The sequence below is a fragment of the Amblyraja radiata genome, chromosome 19, assembly GCF_010909765.2.
Source record: "Amblyraja radiata isolate CabotCenter1 chromosome 19, sAmbRad1.1.pri, whole genome shotgun sequence".
Classification (NCBI taxonomy): domain Eukaryota; kingdom Metazoa; phylum Chordata; class Chondrichthyes; order Rajiformes; family Rajidae; genus Amblyraja; species Amblyraja radiata.
Genome location: NC_045974.1, coordinates 28,600,152 through 28,621,514, shown reverse-complemented (window position 1 = coordinate 28,621,514; position 21,363 = coordinate 28,600,152). Strand labels below are relative to the sequence as shown.

General features: G+C 40.9%; 1 protein-coding gene across 1 annotated transcript in view; it reads right to left on the bottom strand.

Moving 5' to 3' along the window:
* Nucleotides 1-21,363, bottom strand: part of LOC116984059 (sodium-coupled neutral amino acid transporter 1-like) — a 54,854-nt gene that overhangs the window by 21,192 nt on the left and 12,299 nt on the right. The window contains exons 2-5 of the mRNA XM_033038129.1: nt 13,056-13,204; nt 12,037-12,094; nt 9,128-9,243; nt 1,873-1,946 (exon numbers count right to left, since the gene is read on the bottom strand). Coding sequence (XP_032894020.1) covers nt 1,873-1,946; nt 9,128-9,243; nt 12,037-12,094; nt 13,056-13,132 — 325 coding nt within the window. The 5' untranslated portion in view covers nt 13,133-13,204. The remainder of the gene's footprint in view (nt 1-1,872; nt 1,947-9,127; nt 9,244-12,036; nt 12,095-13,055; nt 13,205-21,363) is intronic.

The following is a 21,363-nucleotide window of genomic DNA, read 5'->3' as shown; positions in this document are numbered from 1 at the left end:
CTTGATTAGTAAGGGTGTCAAAGGTTATGGGGAGCAGGCAAGAGAATAGGGATGAGAGAGAAAGATAGATTAGCCATAATTGAATGGTTAGCCTGTCTCAATGGTCCAAATGGCCTAATTCTGCTCCTATGGTTTCTGAATTTAGGAAGTTCCAGGCTTTCAATTCAATTGTTTGATCTTGCACCTTTCTCACCAACATCTGAGGTCATTCTTGAACTACAGTAGTTGTACTAGGATATTTAATAGCACAATCATGCACTTCAAGGTGGCAGATTTTATTTTCAGTGTACTAGGATGGTGTTAAAGGCAATCTATTAGTTTCATAGTCACTAATAGGCATTCACCTGTATTGTGTTAAATTTAAATCCCCAGCTTTGGCGAGATTCAAATCATTTTCTCCAGATCAATACTTTGGAAATCTATCACATCATTTCATTTTCTGTTAATTTTTTACTTTCTATCTTTCCTTCACAGGCCTATTTAATAGGCTGATTGTTTAAAAAAAAAGTATTTATAGTTGCATATTAAACGTTTCTACTTAGTTTAGCTTCGTATAGTTTTGCTTAGTGATGAGACAGGAACAACATGGGAACAGGCCCTTCGGCCCACTGAGTCCGTGCCATTCAATGATCACCTGTACACTAGTTCTATCCTACATATTAGGGACAATTTACAGAAGCCAATTAACCTACAAATCTGCATGTCTTTGCGATGTGGGAGGAAACTGGAGCACCCGGAGAAAACCTACGCAGTTGCGGGGAGAATGTGCAAACTCCGTACCTATCGCACCCATAGTCAGGAACGAAACTGAGCCTGTGGCGCTGTAAAGTTGCAACTCTACCGCTGCACCACTATACAACATATAATAATGACCAGCTAAAATAGCAAGTTTCCTAACAATAATATTTGAAAGTATATGTTTAAGCTCTGTATTTTAAAAATACCGGAAGATTTTACACCGAACATACATATAATGTGGTTGCTGAGAATATGTGGGTGTGCAGAGTGTGGCCACAATCACATGTCAAGTTTGAAAAGCAGGAGCACAATTACATAGAACAGTGCAGCACAGGAATGGGCCCTTCACCTCCCATTGCCTGTGCTGAACATTATGCTGTTAAACTGGTCTCATCTGCCTATCCATAATCCATATCCCTTTATTACTTGCACTTCCATGTGTCTTTTGAAAAGCCTCTTGAATGGCACTGTTGTATCAGCCTCCACCACAACCTATGGCAATGCGTTCCAGGCCCCCATCAGTCCCCGTGTAAAAAACGTGCCCCACACAATTCCATTAAATGATTCCCCACTCACCTTACAGCAATGCCCTCTAGCATTGGACATTTCTATCCTGTGAAAAAGATTCTGACTGTCTACCATATTTATGCCTCTCATCATTTTGTATACTTCTATCAACTTCCAATGTTCCAGAGAAAATAATCCAAGTATATCCAACCTCTTCCTGTAACTGAAATCCCCCAATCCTGCATCATTCTGGTAACACCCCCCCCCCCCCCCCCCTCCCTGCACCCTCTCCAAAGCCTCCACATCCTTCCTGTAGTGGGACCACGAGGTTGCGTAATTTGCGTGCCAAGGACACGTAGGTGGGACAGGCCCTTTACTCCCAATACTCTAAATGCAGCCTAACCAAAGTAACTAAGTGGGTTTGCAAAAAAAGACATACAGTGCTAGAGCAATTCAGTGGTTCAGGCAACATTTCCGGAAATATGGAGACATGGATAGCTGACATTTCATGATGCGTCTCTTCTTTTGACCTTTCTTCAATTTGGTTTGTTAGTTGTTTACTTAAACATGAAGACTGGACAATTTGCCAAAGATGACAAAGTGCTCTTGAAAGAAAGTACTACTTACCCGTTTCCACTGAAATTTGGAGCAAGAGGTGAATTGAATACAATGACATCAGTGCAATGACAACTAAAAGGAATCTGTAAAAATACAAATACATTTTAATTCTATGCTGAAAATAACCATAGTTTTTTTCTCATATTCATTCTGCTAATTTCATTTGAAGGTTTTTTGAAAAAAAGGAAATAGTAGTAGAGAAAAACATGTGCATAAATGTAGGCAAATGGGTTTAGTTTAGTTTCGAGATACATCGTGGAAACAGGTCTTTCGGCCTTGAGTCCATGCCAACCAGTGGCCACCCTGCACTAGTTATATCCTACACATTAGCGACAATTTACAGAAGCCAATCAACCTACAAACCTGCACGTCTTTGGAACGTGTGAAGAAACCTGAGCACCCACGTAGTCACGGTCACTCACGAGTTCTCCGATTTCCTTCTGCTAATTCTGTAAATTGCCCCCTAAATTGGAAGGAATGAATGCAAAAGTGGGCTAACATAGAACTAATGTGAATAGGTTATCAGTTGACGGTTGGACCTGCTTCCATGCTGGATCTTTAAAACTAAACTGAAAATTATTTTTCCCACAATGAGTTCCAGGGTTGACATGGGGACAGAAACATTATTTGTTGAGACTGCACTAAAAGATGAAAACATGCTGAAAAATCTCCCCTTGGCTTATAATGCGAGGTAGAATGTAATTTAATGGGTAGTTTTCCTGATGTGAAATAGTAGGTGTCACCGGTTTTCCAACTAATGTTTAACACCTCTCATTAAGTGTCAAAGCAGACTAAAGAAGCAAAGCCCACAGTGAGCAACAAGGAAGTTGAAAAGCAGAAATACCTTCCACCAATGCCAGTAATATATGATTACTAACTGGAACTCAAATGCTATTTTTTATCCAAGTCTAGTTGAGTTTAAGGTCATGTGTACAAGTGGAGTAGAATGAAAGGTCTTGCTTTGTACAGGTGATCGTTGGTCGACGCGGATTCGGTGGGCCTGTTTGCGCGCAGTATCTTTAAACTCTAAAATCTGCTTTCCACCTAATTATAAGCTAGAAATACTCAAAGCAGCATCTGTGGAGAGAGAAACTTTGTATGATGGTTGCCAGGAGGAAATTCTATAAATTTGTTCAAATCTTCTTGGCCCTTTAGCTCTACAAACCGGATTAGTTTTGGTTTAACACTTGAACTATGGAGTAGGTGAACTCTTCCTGTGAGTGGTATGTTAATAGATGTCAGATAGAGTTGTAGAGGCATACAGCATGGAAACAGGCCCTTCACCCCTACTTGCCCCATCTACACTAGTCCCACCTGCCTGCGTTGGACTACATCCCTCTAAATCTATCCTATCCATGTACCTGTCCAAATGTTTCTTAAATGTTGTGATAGTACCTGCTTCAACTACCTCCTCTGGCAGCTTGTTCCATACATCTACCACCCTTTGTGTAAAAAAGGTGGTGAACTAACTAAATCATTTCAATAACTTTCATAGATGATAAAAACAGAAAATGCTGCAAATATTCAGCAGGTCAGGCAGCATCCGTGCAAAGAGAAAATTAGTTCACTTTTCAGATCTGAGACCCTTCATCACAACGGAAATATAAAAAGTTCTGACAAAGGCTCTCAGCCTAAAATGTGAACTTGTTTCTCTTCCCACAAATATTACGAACAGCAGAGTATTCCAGCATCCTCTGCTTTAATTTGTTATTTCTACAATCTGCATTTTTTAATTTCCAGTGTTTCATCAAAGGTATTTGACCTGAAACATATAAAATTTGTTCCTCGTCCCACCAATGCTGCTCTGGGTATCTCTACCTTATAATATGCTGGAACATAAATTAAATGTGTCTTAAAATGTAGCTGGTGAATATTAACATTGTGCACCTTCAGTTGATCACCTTGAAGTCAATAAAGAAATAAAAAGAAAACACAATGTATTAAAAAACTGGCAAGATAGAAATTTCAAGTAATATGTAAATAGTTTTACTATTATATTAAATATTTTTAATGTGATAAAGTTAGCTGTAAATGGGTATCTGGAAAAGTTGAAGTAATAACAAAATAGCAATTAAAAAGACTGCAGTTGTGGAATGCAGGAAGTAAGAAAGTGCAAGTTAGTAATTATAGACAATAGACAATAGGTGCAGGAGTAGGCCATTCGGCCCTTCGAGCCGAATGGTTGGGTCTATGATTTGTCGCCATGAAGGGAGGAGCAAATCTTGCATTATGTCAGGCATATCTTTGATAATCGATGTGTGAATGTACAGAACGTATTAAGATATGTTCCCATGAAAGTAACTTCCCACTGGGGCTGCCAGTTTTGCAATCAATTTACAATGGTAGATGATCAAAAGCATTCATTTCATGTAATATCACTCATACAGAGCTGGTAACTAAGTAAATGAACACTTGTATGACTAGGGGTTTGGAGCAAATACAAAAATAAAATTTAAAGAGCCCAAGATGTTACTGAGCAGAAACAGTGAAAGTGACGGTTGATATGGTAACAGTTCTCTTGAACCATAATAATAAATAATATTTATAAAGGTACTAAATGGTTTGTTTAGTTTCATTTTAGTTTAGTTTAATATTGTCACGTGTACCAAGGTACAGTGAAAAGCTTTTGCTTCCGTACTATCCAGTCTAAGAAAAGGTCATACATGTTTACAATCAAGCCATTCACAGTGCAAAGATAAAGGATAAAGAGTTTAGTGCACGGTAAAGCCTGATTAAAGATAGTTCAAAGGTCTCCAATGTGGTAGATGGGAGGTCAGGATCGCACTCTAGCTGATGACGTACAGGTTTGTAGGTTAATTGACTTGGTATAAGTGTAAATTATCCCCAGTGTGTGTAGGATACTGTTGATGTGCGGGGATCACTGGTCTGTGCGTACTTGGTGCGCCGAATGGCCTGTTTCCACACTGTATCTCTAAACTAAACTAAAGTACTTTAGAGTATATGGAAGATATCCAACAGAATATTCAAAATCTCCTCATAGCAACTAGGCAGGAGAATAACAGAAATTAAAGATATGTGAGGTAATGTATTTATATAGAAATAGCAAAGCTGAAAGGTACATTTTTAATACGCTTATGCCAGACAAGAAAATTATCCGTTTGGAACTCATTGCGCAAAATGTTGTTTTCAGCTGAAACCACTGTTGCAAAGACAGATAATTATGGGACATGTATTTGGAAACAAGAATAAAAGATGAGCTGGCTTTTTTCCCTTTGATTACAGTGAAATAATGACATCAAATATGTTCAATGGTCTTAACATTCATGAAACCAGCTCACAAAAGAGCAACAAGGGATTTTTTGTTTAGTTAAGATATTAGAGATACATCGCGGAAACAGGCCCTACGGCCCACCGAGTCCACGCCGCCAAGCGATCACCCGTCCACTAGTTCTATCCTGCACACTAGGGACAATTCACAGAGGCCAATTAACCTACAAACCCACATGTCTTCGGAATGTGGGAAGAAACCGGAGCACCCGGAGGAAACCCATACGGTCTCAGAGAAAACATGCAAACTCTGTACAGACAGCACCCGTAGACAGGATTGAACCCGGGTCCCTGGTGCTGTAATGGGCCTGTCCCACTTAGGCGATTTTTTAGGCGACTAGGCTGTTGCCACATGGTCGCCGGGGTGTTGCCTGTATGGTCGTGAGTAATCTCCTCAAATCTGCCCAAAGAGTCGTAGCATCTTTCCGGTTGCTGTTGGATTTTCAACATGTTGAAAATCTTTCGGAGACAGTCGGCAACAGTGGGTTTGACGCCAATGAGCGTAGCTTGACTTCTCCTGACGTAGGTGCTGTCGTAGTTGTCGCCAGGTTAACGTAGGTTGTCACCAGGTGACGTAGGTTGTCGCCGATGCTGACTTCATTTAAAACATTTTGTTGTTAAAGTAATGATTCTATTTCAAATTTTATATCGATGGGGAGGGTCCAGTCGCAGGCTTTTCAGTGACCTGCTACGATTATGACAGTTCTCGGCAGTCGCCTAAAAATAGCCTAAGTGGGACAGGTCCATAAGACAGCAACTCTACCGTTGTGCCACCGTGCCACCCGGATTTGTGCAACAAGATTTCTGTTCATGAAATTATGGATATAATTGGTGATTTTTAAAAATGTATTCATTCACAGACTGTGGAAAAAAAAAACTTAAAGAGCCAACATTTGTTGGTTATATTGGCTTTGGTAATAATTGCAAATTGTCGCAAGTTTGTCGGATAGGGCTAGTGTATGGGGATTGATGTCGGTGAGCTAAAAGGCCTGTTTCTGAACTGTGTCACTGAACTGTACTAAACTAAACTAAAGATTTATATAATTACATGAATTTTTCAGCTGCCATGGTGCGATTTGAACGCATGCTTCTGGAAACTATTCCAAAGAATGATTGTTACCAGGCATAACAAGAGTCTGTGGCAATATTTTGTGCAGCATTATAATGGGCAAATCATGAATTAAGATTATAAACTGATTAAGGATAGAAATCACTAAAAGGATTTCAATTTTTTGATTCAATAATTTACTGAACTAACTAACTGAATAATGGTATTTAACATCGGACTAAAAGGAAAGTGAGGTCATATTTCGATCCTTCAAAAAAAAGTGGGATGTTTATTTAGAATATGAATGTTAAAAAAGTAGGTCTAAGAGAAACCAAAATAGAATAGTGGAATAGACCTTTTCACTGAAGTTAACCTTTCGGGATTAGTTCCAATAAGAGATTCATACTTTTAGAAGATATTAAATGTTCATTTGGTGATCCATAATTCTTGACTAAAAAAATCCACCTTTCATGTGAATGACTAAGTGCAATGAATAACAATTGATGGACATATGGCAAATATTGACTTCTGTCTCTCAATTTCATTTTATGCACCTACTAAATTTGAGAGACTGAATGGATTTTCTGGTTTTGAATTTAATGTTGCCTAATGAGCTGTTCAATATTCATTTAGTTTAGAAGTGTTCATTAATCTCCATTCGGTTCCTATATGCATACAGACTATTCTGTCACTTTATTCATTTAATGAACATTTTATAAATGAAACCAACACCATCAAATAAATTCAGCAAATCTCAAACATCAATTTTGATCGAATGATTCCACATGCAGATTAAACTGCATATCCTCAATTAATCTTAATCTCGATTTTTTTAACATTTAATTACCTCGGTTCAGATGGAATGCTGACGCACTGTTTGACCCAATATAATTCAAACTAGAATGTTCATATGTACGTTTCTTGTCCTTTACAATTTAAGTTATTACAAAAAAACATTCTGCTTTACCCCTTTATAAAAACAATTTAAAATCACATTCCAGACCATTCTGTACTCCTATGCACATGGAATTACTCCCCAAAGAGAGGATGGTGAAATTCTTTAAAAAAAATTCCCCAAGGAAACAGGCCCTTCGGCCCACTCAGTCCATGCTGACCAGCGTTCCCTGCACGCTAACACTATCCTACATGCACCAGGGACAATTTACATTTAAACCAAGCCAAGTAACCTACAAACCTGTACATCTTTGGAATGTAGGAGGAAACCAGTGCTCCCGGAGAAAACCCACAAAAATCATGGGGAGAACGTACAAACTCCGTACAGACAGCACCTGTGGTCAGGATCGAACCTGTGACTCTGGTGCAGTAACTCTACCACTGTGCCACCATGCCGACCTTTTTTCTAATTCCTAAGATCAAAAATATCCATCCTGTTTCACTCTCTACAGTTGCTGTTGATTATTACTAACATTTAGTTCTTATCACTGCACACAGAGGTTGGCATGTATATGGAATGAGCTGCCAGAGGAGGTAGACGAGACAGTTACTATAACAACATTTGGACACGTACATGGATAAGAAAGGTTAAGAGGGATATTGGCCAAACGTGAGCAGATAGGACTAGTGTTGATGGTCGGAATCAGCAAGTTTTAGCTTTAGTTTAGAGATACAGGGTGGAAACAGGCTCTTTGGACCACTGAGTCCATGCCGACCATCGATCACCCTACACTAGTTCCAAGTCCTCCCTCTTTCACATCCTACACATTAGAGGCAACCTACAAACCTGCACCATCTTTGGAGTGTAGGAGGAAATGGAACACCCCAAGAAAACTCACATGGTCACAGGGAGAACATACAAACTTTGCACATACAGCACCAGTGGGTGAGGATCGAACCCAGGTCCCTGATGCTGTGGGCAGCAACTTTACCACTGCTCCACTGTGCTGCTCAAGTTGGGCTGAAGGGCCTGTTTAAAAGCTGTATGACTCCCTAAAACTCTAATATGTTTTAAGGAGAAATTGAATATGCAGTTGTGATGTATTAACCATTGTATTAACATCTAAAAAAACATAAACTTGAACGTTTCAAACACAGCCTGAAAATAAAAATACACCTAAAATCAGGGACCAATATTATCCATGGTTCAATTGTTGGCCTTTGTGCTTCTGATTCAGAGTATCGTAGGTGCAATTGAGAACAACAATCCAGGCTGACACACCACTGCTGTAAGAAGAAGCCATGTTATGTGAAATGTGAAACAAGCAGTGCATTAATTATCTCTTCTTGCAGTGAATGTGAAAAAGGTAATGGGACGACACTGAACAGGAAGTATGTTATTGCTGGTGCTCCTGCCTAAATCCTTTAATCAACATCACTGAGCTGTGAAAGACTAACTTGTCGGCGCTACATTGCTACTTGTGGAGATTAGTGAAGTGCAAACTAACCATCTGCTGCATTTTTTATATTAGAATGGAGATATGTTTCCCAATATGTTGAATGGTTGCCTAGAGTTGTTGCCTACGGCGCCCGAGACCCAGGTTCAATCCTGACTAAAGGTGCTGTCTGTATGGAGTTTATACATTCTTCCGGTGACCAGGTGGGTATGCCCCAGGTGCTCCGGTTTCCTCCCACACTCCAAAGACGTACGGGTGTGCAGGTTAATTGGCTTCGGTAAAGATTGTAAATTGTCCCTAGTGTGTAAGGTAGTGCTAAGGGTGGTCAGTGCAGTCTCGGTGGTCTGAAGGGCCTGTTTCTGCATTGTATCTCTCTAAACTCTAATGTACTTTGAGATGTCGCAAAGATGTGAAAGCCGCTATACAAATTTACAAATTCTTCCACCAACCCAATTATCTTTTTAGCAGAAGAGACCGCAAGATGCTATTTTTGAGGATAGGCTATATTTTTGATGGTATTCACAGCAGAAAGCAATGCAATGTAATATTGCTGTTAATTTCAGCCTTCAATACTCACAAAAATGATATAATCCCTGTGTTGGCCATGGCATATGATAAGCCCAAGAGTCCACTGCCAATGATGGCATTGCTGAGGTTGAAAACAGACATCGGCATGGAGGTGAATCCAGACGGCTGAATGAATTAGAGAAATAATGTTAATCTAACAATCAAGAGTAACAGATGCCTGGATTTATTTTATAAACTTCTAACACAATTATGTCATTTTGCGTGAAAAACTAATAAACATCAGAATTTTTAATGGATACATATTGAATATATTACTAAATATTCGGATGGATGCACAGAGTCTCTTGCCCACAGTGGGGGAATTGCGAACCAGAGGGCATAGGTTTAAGGTGAAGGGAGAAAGATGTTATAGGAATGCCAGACCAAGTGCAGACCCGTTGCACTTGGTCTGCTCCCCCAACGCACCCTTTCCCTACCCATAGCCCTAGGAATATGAGGGGTACTTTTTCACGCAAAGGGTGGTGGGTGTGTGGAATAAGCTGCCGGAGGAGTTAGTTGAGGCAGGGACTATCGCAACGTTTAAGAAGCAATTAGACAGGTACATGGATAGGACAGGTTCAGAGGGATATCATCCAAACGCAGGGAAGTTGGACTAGGGTATATGGGACATGTTGGTCGGTATGGGCAAGTTGGGCTGAAGGGCCTGTTTCTACGCTGTATGACTCAATGACTCTATATAGTTTTTAAAGCCGGCACAACGGCACAGCAGTAGATTTGCTGTCTTTCCTGGTGCTATGGGTTGTTAAGCAAGTTTTTCAGGTGTCATTGAGATAGCAGCTAGTAATACAAATGAGACCAATCATTCAGATTATTCAAATTTAATTACGAGGCATGGGACTTCCTGAATTTTTCACCATTGTAAATCACACAGGGAAACGATAGGTATGTGTTAATAAGATGCAAAATAGATGCTGGAATCTTAAGCAAAACGCAAACACCTGAGGGTGCTCAGCAAGTCTGTCTGCATCTGTGGAGGGAATTGGACAGATAGTGTTTTGAATCTTCTGAATCATCCGAATTTTGTTCTCAGCAGGGCAGTACTCTGCATATCGCCAACTTGGACAATGTTACATTGTTATCAAGCCAATTAACCTACAAACCTGTAGGTCTTTGGAGTGTGGGAGGAAACCGAAGATCTCGGAGAAAACCCACGCAGATCACGTACAAACTCCATACAGACAGCACCTGTAGTCGGGATCGAACCCGGGTCTCTGGCGCTGCATTTTGCTGTAAGGCAGCAAATCTACCGCTGTGCCACCGTGACTGCTTGAGGTGGGACCCTTCTTTCGTCTGGTGTGATTGCTGTCGCATTAAATTGGAACCTTCAGGTTAAAATCAAGGAAGTGTGCAGACAGGTTATCTTGCCACCTAATATATGGTTATAGACAGAGTTATTCTGTCTATTGATTATGGGGTATTTGTGTATCCAGTGAGACACTCCTCGCAATAAAGGTAATGAAAAAATTTTTATTATAGGTGTCTGAATTCCCAATAAAAGGTGTTTGAATATTTAGAGGTGTCCTGTCAGGTGAGATGCACTCCAGTTCTTAACATGTAGCTTTATGGAACCACATGTCTCCATTTAAAAATTGTAAAGTAAACAACATGTGTAATTTAGAGTCATACAGTCATAGAGTGATACAGAGTGGATACAGGCCCATCGGCCCAGCTTGCCCACACCGGCAAACATGTCCCAGCTAAACTAGTCCCACCTGCCTGCGTTTGGTCCATATCCCTCCAAACCTGTCCTATCCATGTACCTGTCCAACTGTTTCTTAAATGTTGGGATGGTCATGGCCCCTGGCTCGAATACCTCTGGCAGCTTGTTCCATGCACCCACCACCCTTTGTGTAAAATGTGTTTAATCAGCTGGTGTTATCTCTGTGCTTAGAGAGTATAGAGTGTAGAGGGTTACCTCCAAGAGATTCCTCCACCATCACATTCAACATCACAACACTTGGGTTCTTCCCCTATTCCCCCAGCACCCACCCCCCTTATTTCTGGGGCACACAACCGGCAGTTCCTAATTTCTTTCCAACCTATCTTTATAACTCTTCTTTTGAACATTCTCTCAAAGGTTATAAATACATTCTGATAGTTAGCATTATTAAGCAAGTGGCTGCTTCATAAGTTCATGAGTCATGGTAGAAGAATTAGGCCATTCGGCCCATCGAGTCTACTCTGCCATGCAATCATGGCTGATCTTTCTTACCCTCTCAACCTCATTCTCCTGTCTTCTCCCCTTGACACCCTTACCAATCCAGAATCTGTCAATCTCGCCTTAAAAATACCCAATGACTTGGCTCCACAGCTCTGTGACAATGAATTCCACAGATTTACCAACCTCTGACTAAAGAAATATTTCCTCATCTCCTTTCTAAAGGTATGCTCTTTTATTCTGAGGATATGGCCTCTGGTTCGAGTTTCTCCCACTAGTGGAAGCATCCACTCCATATCCACTCCATACAGGCCTATTACTATACTATTGGTTTTCTCTTAATACAATTAGAATTGTATCTCACTACCAACATGTCAAAATAAGGTTAAGTAAAATCAGATGGATCCTTAGGCAATTATCTTATTCCAGTCAAGACTTTGGTACCATCGAGCTAGTCAACTTTGCAAATACAGTAGCTCTTTCTTTTATTCACTGCTCATCACTGCTGTAGTTGCTCTCCACAACCACTCTATCAGCCTTTCACTATTCGGTAAATTTCAATGAGGTTCCACCTCATCCTTTCTAAACTGCAGCGAGTACATGCCCAGTGCCATCAAACGCTCCTCATATGTTAACCCAATCATCCCTGGGATCATTCCCATAAACCTCCTCTGGACCCTCTACAATGCCAGCACATCTGCCTCAGTTATGGGGCCCAAAACTGTTCACAATTTACTCACCTTCGCCTGGGTTGGCAGGGAACATGTGCTTTCAACAGCATCATTATAAATGCTTTTTCTGGAAAACAATATTACAAGTAATATGAAAATCTAGATTATATATTTTTTGGTTTTACTCTTCGCCATATTTCACATTTTCTTTTAAAATATCCAATATTGTTTTTTACACTAATTTTAAAGTAACTAAATAAGTGCAATGTTGCATTATTTTCTCGAATAAATGTTTTGTTAAAATTATCAATACTCATAAATACATTTTCAACATAAATCAATGTGAATATTCTTTGCCACTGGGGTAAAATATGCCAACAAAATAGCATAAAGCTTATTTAGAGATGCAGGGTGGAAACGGACCCTTCAGCCCATCGAGTCAGTACTGACCAGCGATCACCCGTTCACCAGTTCTATCCTACACACTAGGGCCAATTTTATAGAAGCAATCAATCTACAAACCTCCACATCTTTGGAATGGGGGAGGAAACCGGAGCATTCAGAGAAAATCCACACGAAATTCACACTAGAACGTATAAACTCCGTACAGACAGCACCTGTAGTCAGGATTGAACCCCCCCCGGGTGTCTGGGGCTATAATGCAGCAAATCCAATGCTGCACCACTGTGTCACACCTGGGTTGCTGGAACTGTGAGGCAACAGCACTATCTGCTGCACCACAATGCTATTTTACTGTGTGCACTGCAGTTAGCAACCTGTTCTCTATAGAAATACCAGGTAGTCATATGCGTAATCTGGCCCAATTTGTTTGCCTGGGGAACACTTGACTTAAATAATTTATCTTTATAGTTGCAAAGTGGATCCATTAAAGTCAGCTTCCAATTTGTGAAATTAACTTTCCTGAGAATCTATGTTGGATTCCTATAATTCTGGACATTCAATATCTTACTTTACAAAATATTATTTGACAATGGCAGTTTTCTTTACAGTAGAGCAGTTAACAGTATTAATGATTCTCCAACATGTTAATGTAATATTACATGAAGGAATTTATATTTTCCACATACCCTTTCATTCCACCTTCTGCAGCTGCAGGTTCATATTCATTAAATTTGGTGCTGGTCTTAAGTTCCACATTTGCCATCCCAACTTCCAGGTCAGCGTTTGGCAAAGATGTTCAGAAAAAGTCTTCAACGCTGTCTTAATTGAAGCTTACCTATTTGGACCGACAGGGTAGTGTTAATTATTGAAAGATGAAATTACATATTGAGTAGAACTGATTGTTAAAACATCCCCACTGATTCATATAAGGACCAACCTTTCACAAATAGGCATGCAAATAACATTCTTGTAGAAATTCCTTGAGTCTACTTCTTGTAGAATTCCTACTTGGAAATTTAGTGTGCAAAAAAATGTATTCTTAATTTAACACAGTGCTAACGATTTCTGATCATGCATGAATGGGCCATGAAGTTTCTCTGCAGCAAAATATTATTATCAGTTTAGAGACACAGTGTGAAAACAGGCCATTCAGCCCACCGAGTCAGCGCTAACCAATGACCTCCTGTAAAACATGACCCACATTGGCTTCTTCTGATGCTCTAGTTTTCTCCACCATCCCAAAGATGTGCTGATGTGTAGGTTAATTGGCCTCTGTAAAAAATACACGAAAAGTGTAGGGAGTGGATGAGAAAATGGGATAACATACAACTAGTGTTAATGGGTGATTGATGGTATGAGTATACTCGGTGGGCCAAAAGGCTTGTTTCCATACCTTATCCCTAAACTAAACCAAAGTAAACTAAACTGAGAAGGTCAAGTATAAGGTAATTCCTTTCTAATTGATTTAATTTAGTCAATTTGAGTGTTTTTAAATGCTCCTGTAGTGTTCTAGGGTTTTACATGATTTTGATTATTTTATCGTAATAATTATTTTTATTTTATGTACTTTTTCAGTGCTTGTCACTGTCAAAGGCATTTGCAAGCTTTCCATCTCAGTATCACATCAGATAACCTGTGAGTTTGGGTGGAACCACACATTATGTGTCAACCTAATCCGGTGGGTGCAGGCCATCAGTTAAACTCAGAATAGCCCTGTTCTAGGCTGGTTATTGTCAATTAACTGGGGGTCGTCTGCCAAGTGGAGGCCATCTCCAGCAAAGAGTGGTGCTTAGAGAGTTGACAACTGGTGAACTCAAGAGATTTGTTAGCCAGTGGAAGATCTGATCTATTCACTTGTGTTCCATTCACAAAAATATATAAAACTTCAGTAAAAAAGTAAACATAACTGAACAACATCCATGGTTTGTGTCTCCAAAATACAACCTCAATAAGACATATGGACCAGTTAACTCATGTTCAATGGGAGGAAAGATACAAGAATATTTTGAGATAGAGAATACACAAATAATTTAGCATGAATTCATAAAAGGAAAACTCATATTTAAGCAATCTTATGAAATTATTTGACAAAGTATTAGAATGTGCAGATGTGGACAATGGAATCATCATGGAATACAGTCTTTCAAAAAAGCCATCATAAATGGCATTGCATTAATGACAATGCAAACAATAGACAAATGGTCTCTCAGCCCAGATAACCAACTGGGTTGACAGATGGCCATAAGACAATCTTCAGCTAGAGTGCGATCCTGATCTCCCATCTACCTTGTTGATCAAACTTTATTGGAATTTATCTTGAACTAAATGGTGTACCCTTTATCCTTTACCTGTGCACTTTGGACAGCTTGATTGTAATTAAGTATAGTCTTTTCGTTGACTGGATACCACTGTACCTCGGTACACGTGACAATAATAAACTAAACTAAACTAAACTAAAGAGTCGGTATAAAAGGGTTAATTTATTTGGTAAAACATGATAAGGTGAGACAATGGTTATGCACAGAACTAGTTTATAATCATAAATTAGTGGCATAATGTTACAAATTTAATTGATAACTAACTGTATAGGTAGATCAGATAGATAATGCAACAAATGTAAATGCATAAAAGGCAAATGAAATTTAGTGGCATGTGTGTATGATGGTACGTTGTACATTTTGGCAAGAGATTGCTACTAACTTAGAAAAGTTGGAAAAATAAGAAATAAAATGGCACAGAGGAACAAAGGAGCCTTGGAATATGTTCAGAATCCAGCAATAGTACCATTTAATAAGATCATCTGGAAGAGGAGCAAAGTATTACCCGTGTGTCCACTGCATTGAATTCATGCTAATGTCATTAGCCCTCGATGGGCAGTCAAAAGTGAAACTATAAAAAGCTCTAATGAAGAACAACTACCACTGTTGTTAACGATGCCAAAGCTAATTGAAACTGCCTTTTAGACCCAACTTTATGTGAAATCAGCAGAGCTTTTACATTATTAAGTGTCGAAATGCACAAAATAGTTACTGTTATTAATATATTTTAAGTGGCATTACTGGTAGTTGGTGGCTACAACAATGAAAATGGACGGGACTTTGATTAAAATGAATACATTGCATGATGGAGACAGGATACAGAAAATTCAGGCTCACGAAACATGAATTTTGCAGGTGCAAGCAATTTCCTAGCTGTTATGCATAAATACAGCATGGACAACTAGGAAAGTAAGAGTCTTCTCACCACAGGGCGTAAATATATTCATCAATAACCAATTGAAGCATGGAAACACTAACGTCCTCAGTTAAATCAAGTGTGGCCATAGGACCAATGTTTCATTGTATGTCAACAGTTGAATGTCAACTGATTTCATGGAACTTGACTTTTTAGTCTGAATTGAATGACCCTTTGCATTTGAATTTCAATTAGGAATCCATGTATATCTGCAATACCATCTATGACTATGAATTATTTTAACCTGTAGAAACAAGGAACTGCTGATGCTGGTTTACAAAGAAGGACATAAAGTGCTGGAATAACTCAGTGGATCAGGCATCATCCCTGGAGCAGGTGTGGTTCATGTCAGGACAAGTGACATTTTGTGTCAGGTTCATTCTTTAGACTGGTAGGAGACGTTTCAGGTAAGGAACCTTCTTCAATCTCAAGAAGAAGACTCAAAATGTCAACTATCTGTTCTCCAGGGACGTTGCCTGACCTATTGTGTTACTCCAGCACTTTGTGTAATTCTTTAGACCTACGGCTTATTACAACTTTACCTTCTAACACAAGCAATATTCCTTAAAACATAAAAAAGGACTCACCATTGCATTTATTGTTCAGAGCTGTTATCACTAAGAAACCTACATCACACATACGGACCTCCCCACCATTGAAGAGATTGATAGGAGGAGCTGCCTCAAATAGGCAGCCAGTATCATCAAAAGCCCACACCACCCTGGCCCACTCTCTCAGTTCACATTACCATCTGTAAGAAGGTATAATAGTAAGATTAAACGAGAACTTACCAGTTTGAAGTTTGATCTTTATTTTATGAGGAGTTACGATGAGGGATTACGTGAAGACCCCCTGCCAGCATGCATGCTCGACATACTTCAAAGCAGCGGTGTGGAATCACAGAAAACAACACAATAATTGAAATAAACATAGTAAAGATAAGGAGAACTAAGATACCAGTTGACCTTTATAATTAAGGGTGGGAGTGGAGGGCACGTAATCCCTCATCGTAACTCCTCATAAAATAAAGATCAAACTTCGAACTTCAAAGTTCTCGTTTAATCTTACTATTTTACTACGGAGTCACGTGAGTGACTACATGAAGATTTTAAAGCTCTGTGATTTCAAACCGTGTAACAGTCCATGCTTCACTCACTGCCGAAGTCATCCAAGGGAGGAAGTATGTTATCGTAATCAAACATGAATCTGTTTATAAAACAATAATGATATTTATTTGAAACAATAACAAAGAAAATAACGCTCCCCCGGGCTTAAATTATATATTTGCAGAGTCTAAAATTCTCTCTGCAAATGAAACAGGTTTTACTATTGGCTTATTGTAGAATGTTTGGAAAGTTCTTTCCATGGACCACCCTGCTGTTGCCAGGATGTGGTCCAATGGTACGTCCATTTTCTTAGTCGCCGATGTAGATGCTGCCCTGGTGGAGTGAGATGTGTAAATATCAATATCCACTCCAGCAGCTCCCAATACCTGTTTGAGCCATCTAGAGATGGTTTGACACGACACCCGACCATGTGGCTTTTTGTAGCTGACCCATAGTGCCTTTTCTCTCCCTCGGGGATCTTTGGTTGTGTTGATATATTGTAGTAGGTGTGTCATGACACATAAACGGGGGTCAGGCGGGTACGCCCGGATTTCCATAATGAGTCCTGAAGTTCCTGGTCTGCTCTGTTTTACCAGCTCCTGAATAGTGAGCGTTATTTGGTCTGATGTTATGACCATATTGTCCAGTCTGAGTAGGTAAAGGGACTGGACCCTTTGTGCTGAGACTAACGCCATCAGCATAGCCTTTTTCAGGGTTAGATGTTCCAGAGTGAGGGATCTGGCTGGTGGCCATCCCCTTAGGTATGTCAGGACAACACTGACATCCCAGATCTTGGTGTACCTAGGTCTAGGGGGGTTTGTATTGAAGATCCCTCTCATTAATTTGGCCACCAGCGGATGAGACCCTCTGGCCTGTTGTCCTGGTGCCTGCCCCAGATAGGCTGACAGTGCACTTCTAGCACAATTGATAGTGCTATAGCTCAGACCTTTATCGTGGTGAAGGCTGGACAGGAACTCCAGTACATTAGTTATGGTTGTTGATCTGTATGTTGTCCCTGTTCTTGAGCAGTATGTTTCACATTTTCTGATACTGGAGAGATATTGTTTCTTGGTGGAAAGTCTGTGAGATGCTGTCATAATGTCCATGGTCCTATTTGACAATCCCAGGTCCAGTAAAGGTCTTTTTAGAGTCTGCAGCCCAACAGGTTTATTCTGTCATGGCATGGGTGACTTTCGCCTGAGACAGGGTGGATCAGTAGATCAGGTCCGCTGGGAATGGTCATGGGTGGTTCAATGACCCTGTCAAGGACCACTGGGAACCATGGCTGTGTAGGCCAGTCGGGTACTACCAAAATACCTGAAGCAGAGTCCATCTGTATTTTGCGTAGTACCCGACTGATGAGGCAGAAGGGGGGAAAGGCATAGAAAAAGTAGTTCCCCCAGTTCAGCGAGAATGCATCCATCGCCGCTGCCACAGGGTCTGGTTCCCAAGCAACATATGTTGGTACCTGGTGATTCAGTCGGGATGCCAAGAGATCGATATCTTGTGTTCCATATTGCTTTGTAATTTCAGCAATTGCTTTGGGGTTTAACATCCATTCGTTGTTATCATTGAATTTGCGTGACCTGGTGTCTGCCACTGTATTTAGCTTACCTGGTAGGTAAATTGCTGATAACCAAATATGTTTGTCGACACACCATTGCCAGATTATCACATGATATCGATTTTATCCCGCCCATATGGTTAATATAGGCCACCACTGTGGTATTGTCAATCTGTAAGCAGACATACAAATGGTGCATAGTTGAACAATAAGCTTTTAACCCATAGAACGCACCCAACATTTCCAAATAGTTTATACCCAGTGTCTGTAGTAGTGATGATTCAAGATTATTCCATCTACCATCTGTACTGGATATAGTATTAGTTGTTCCCCAGCCTTGAGCACTGGCATCTGTTTGTATTGTTAATGTTGGATTATTGATAATGATGGGACTGGAAGTATGCCAAATGTTCTCTTTCCACCATTGTAACTGTGATATTGCTTCGATTGGTAATTTCATGGTTTGGTCAAAGTGACCTGCATGTTGTTTTAACGCTTGCACCATTGCTCTTTGTAAGTTTTGATAATGCAAAGGACCAATCTGGGTAGCTGGAAATGCTGCTACTAATTTCCCAATTACTCTTGCCACTTGTCGAATGGTTGGTTGATTGTTAACCATTAATTTGTTACAGGCTTGTGCCAATTCTGCTGCTTTTTCTTTGGCAACGTTACAGACATGTGGACTGAGTTAATTGTGAATCCCAGATAGTCCAAAGTTGTGGATGGCGTCAACTTAGATTTATCTGGATGTATGACAAACCCCAAGGTTTCAAATAAATGTTTATTAATATTAAATAAATATTAGTAGCTAATACTGCTAAAAGCTAATTCCATGGTTTTGCCTATTATCAAAATATCATCAAGATATGCCATGACAATATGTTTTTGTTTTCTTAGTATTGCCAGGGCTGGTTTTAATATCTTGGTAAACAGTCTTGGGGCTGATGTTAGGCCATTAGGCAACGATTTGTACTGCCTTAGTTGCCCCATCCAGTTAAATTTTAGGTATCTACGATGATCCTTATGAATGGGTACTGAATAGTATGCATCTTTTACGTCGATGCTTGCCATAAAGTATCCTTTGGAAATCAATTGTTTTGCAGTTACAAATGTTTCCATTTTAAAGTGTATATACCTAACAAAAGTATTCAACGTGGTTAAGTCAATGATGATGCGACATCCACCATCTTTTTTGGTTTTAGTAAATATATTTGATACGAATTCCAAAAGGTTCATGTTTAGATTTCTCTATGATTCACTTTGTATGTAACCTCACCAGTTCTGCTTGTCCCTCGCGTTTTTCTTTTAGTGAGAGGGTAAATCCCCTTTGGGGTGCATGCTGAACTGGTGGCATACTTTCTTGAATAAATTCAATTTTATATCCTTGAATACTTTTTAGTAAATAATTGTCAAGTGTGATAGTCCTCCATGCTTCCAAAAACAGGTGTAGCCTCCCCCCTGTTAGCAAAGGGCCCCCACCTTTTATGTACTGGTAGGAACCAGACCCACCTACCTCCATTGTTATTGGTAGAATGTTCACTTCTTGGGCTTCTGGTTCCTTGTCTGTCGGGGTGATGCTGTGTGGGGGTGGCGCATCTTCCATGGGGCCCGCTCTGGGCCCTGTCCTAAAAAAGACCTCCGGGGATGATATGCGGGCCCCGAGCTTTCACCAGTACCATGAAGTAGACGCCCACTGGTGGATGCGTAGGGGTACTGCTGTCTGGGTTCCGTGGTTTTGCTCGTTCCGGGGCCTGCCCTCATGAGTCCAAATGCCTTGGACTCTTCATCCAGATCTTTCACTTGTTTTGGTAGGTCTTTGCCAAATAGCAGGATCTTTGGCTGTGAGGTCGGCGTTTTACACAGTCCTGCGAATTTTGGGTTGAGGGCAGGTCTTATGGCCTCCTTCCGGAGGTTGTTGATCTCATACTGTGTGTTGCACAGCAGAGCCAGGGTGTCCTGTTGATTGGTTGTCATATCAACCCCGTCCACGGAACGAGCATATGAAGTTATAGCCGACGTCAGAAGCTTCAGTAATTTTTGTAATTTGAGTTCTTGGGTTCGGATACCCTGCCCAATGTACCCCCAGATTTGACTGTTAACGGCTGGTACATTGAGCGATATGCAATTTTCGGGAGGCGTGTAAAGATCCAACGCCTCATTGACTACCTGTTCTTGGAGTGGTTTAAAGGACAGGTAGTCAATACTGGCCGCCAGTTTGGGCTGTAACGGCCGTCCCGCTCGCGGTGTTACCGTGTAGCGGTTCACCACTCCCAGCAGCTCTTCCTGATCCTGTAACACCAGCACACTGCCGTGTTCTTCAGCCAGTGACCCCTGTTCTTGACCAGCCCAGTCCTGGTCGCCAACGCTCCCCTCACCTGAGGGTGATGCGATGCGAGTGCTTGGTAATGCACTGGAGCGGGAGTGCTTGTACTCCCTTCGTGAGCTTGCCCCATCTCCCGGAGCAGGTCTCGCTGGAGCATTTACTCCATGAGCCTTTCCATGCGGCCCAAACGGTCACCTCTGCCGCTCTCAGGCGGTGAGTCTTCCGCACCGGACTCGTCTGAGTAAACCGGCCGGTCTGACTTCCATTTAACCTTGCCTCCAGCCCGCTGCGGTTGTTCGAGCTGTGGTGCTAGCGGCGCTGGGCTTGGCTGTACAGAAATATTGTCGGTGACTGAGGACCGCAGCGTGTGCGGTCCAGGTGCAGCCGGTCGCCCCCCACTGCTGGGACCCTCCTGATCCATCGCAGTCGGACAGGGTACGACCTTCTTTGGTTGTCTTCCCTTGTTCATTGCGCTGAAACGAGAAGCAGTACAAGGATTTCCAAAATACGACCTCAGAGTAGTTTACTTACCTGGAGGTCCCGTTTTTAAACTAGCTGCAGGAGAGCTCGTTCTCCCGCCCGTCGCTGTGCACTGCGTGAGACGCTATGTCGCGCATGCGTGCTGGCGGGGTCTTCACGTAGTCACTCACGTGACTCCGAAGTAAAATATCATGAAAACTGTGACCACCGTATTCAAGAAAAGCTACTTCCTAACAACCATCACTTTCTTGAACTCTGCGCTACACTAACCTCACAATGAACTATGG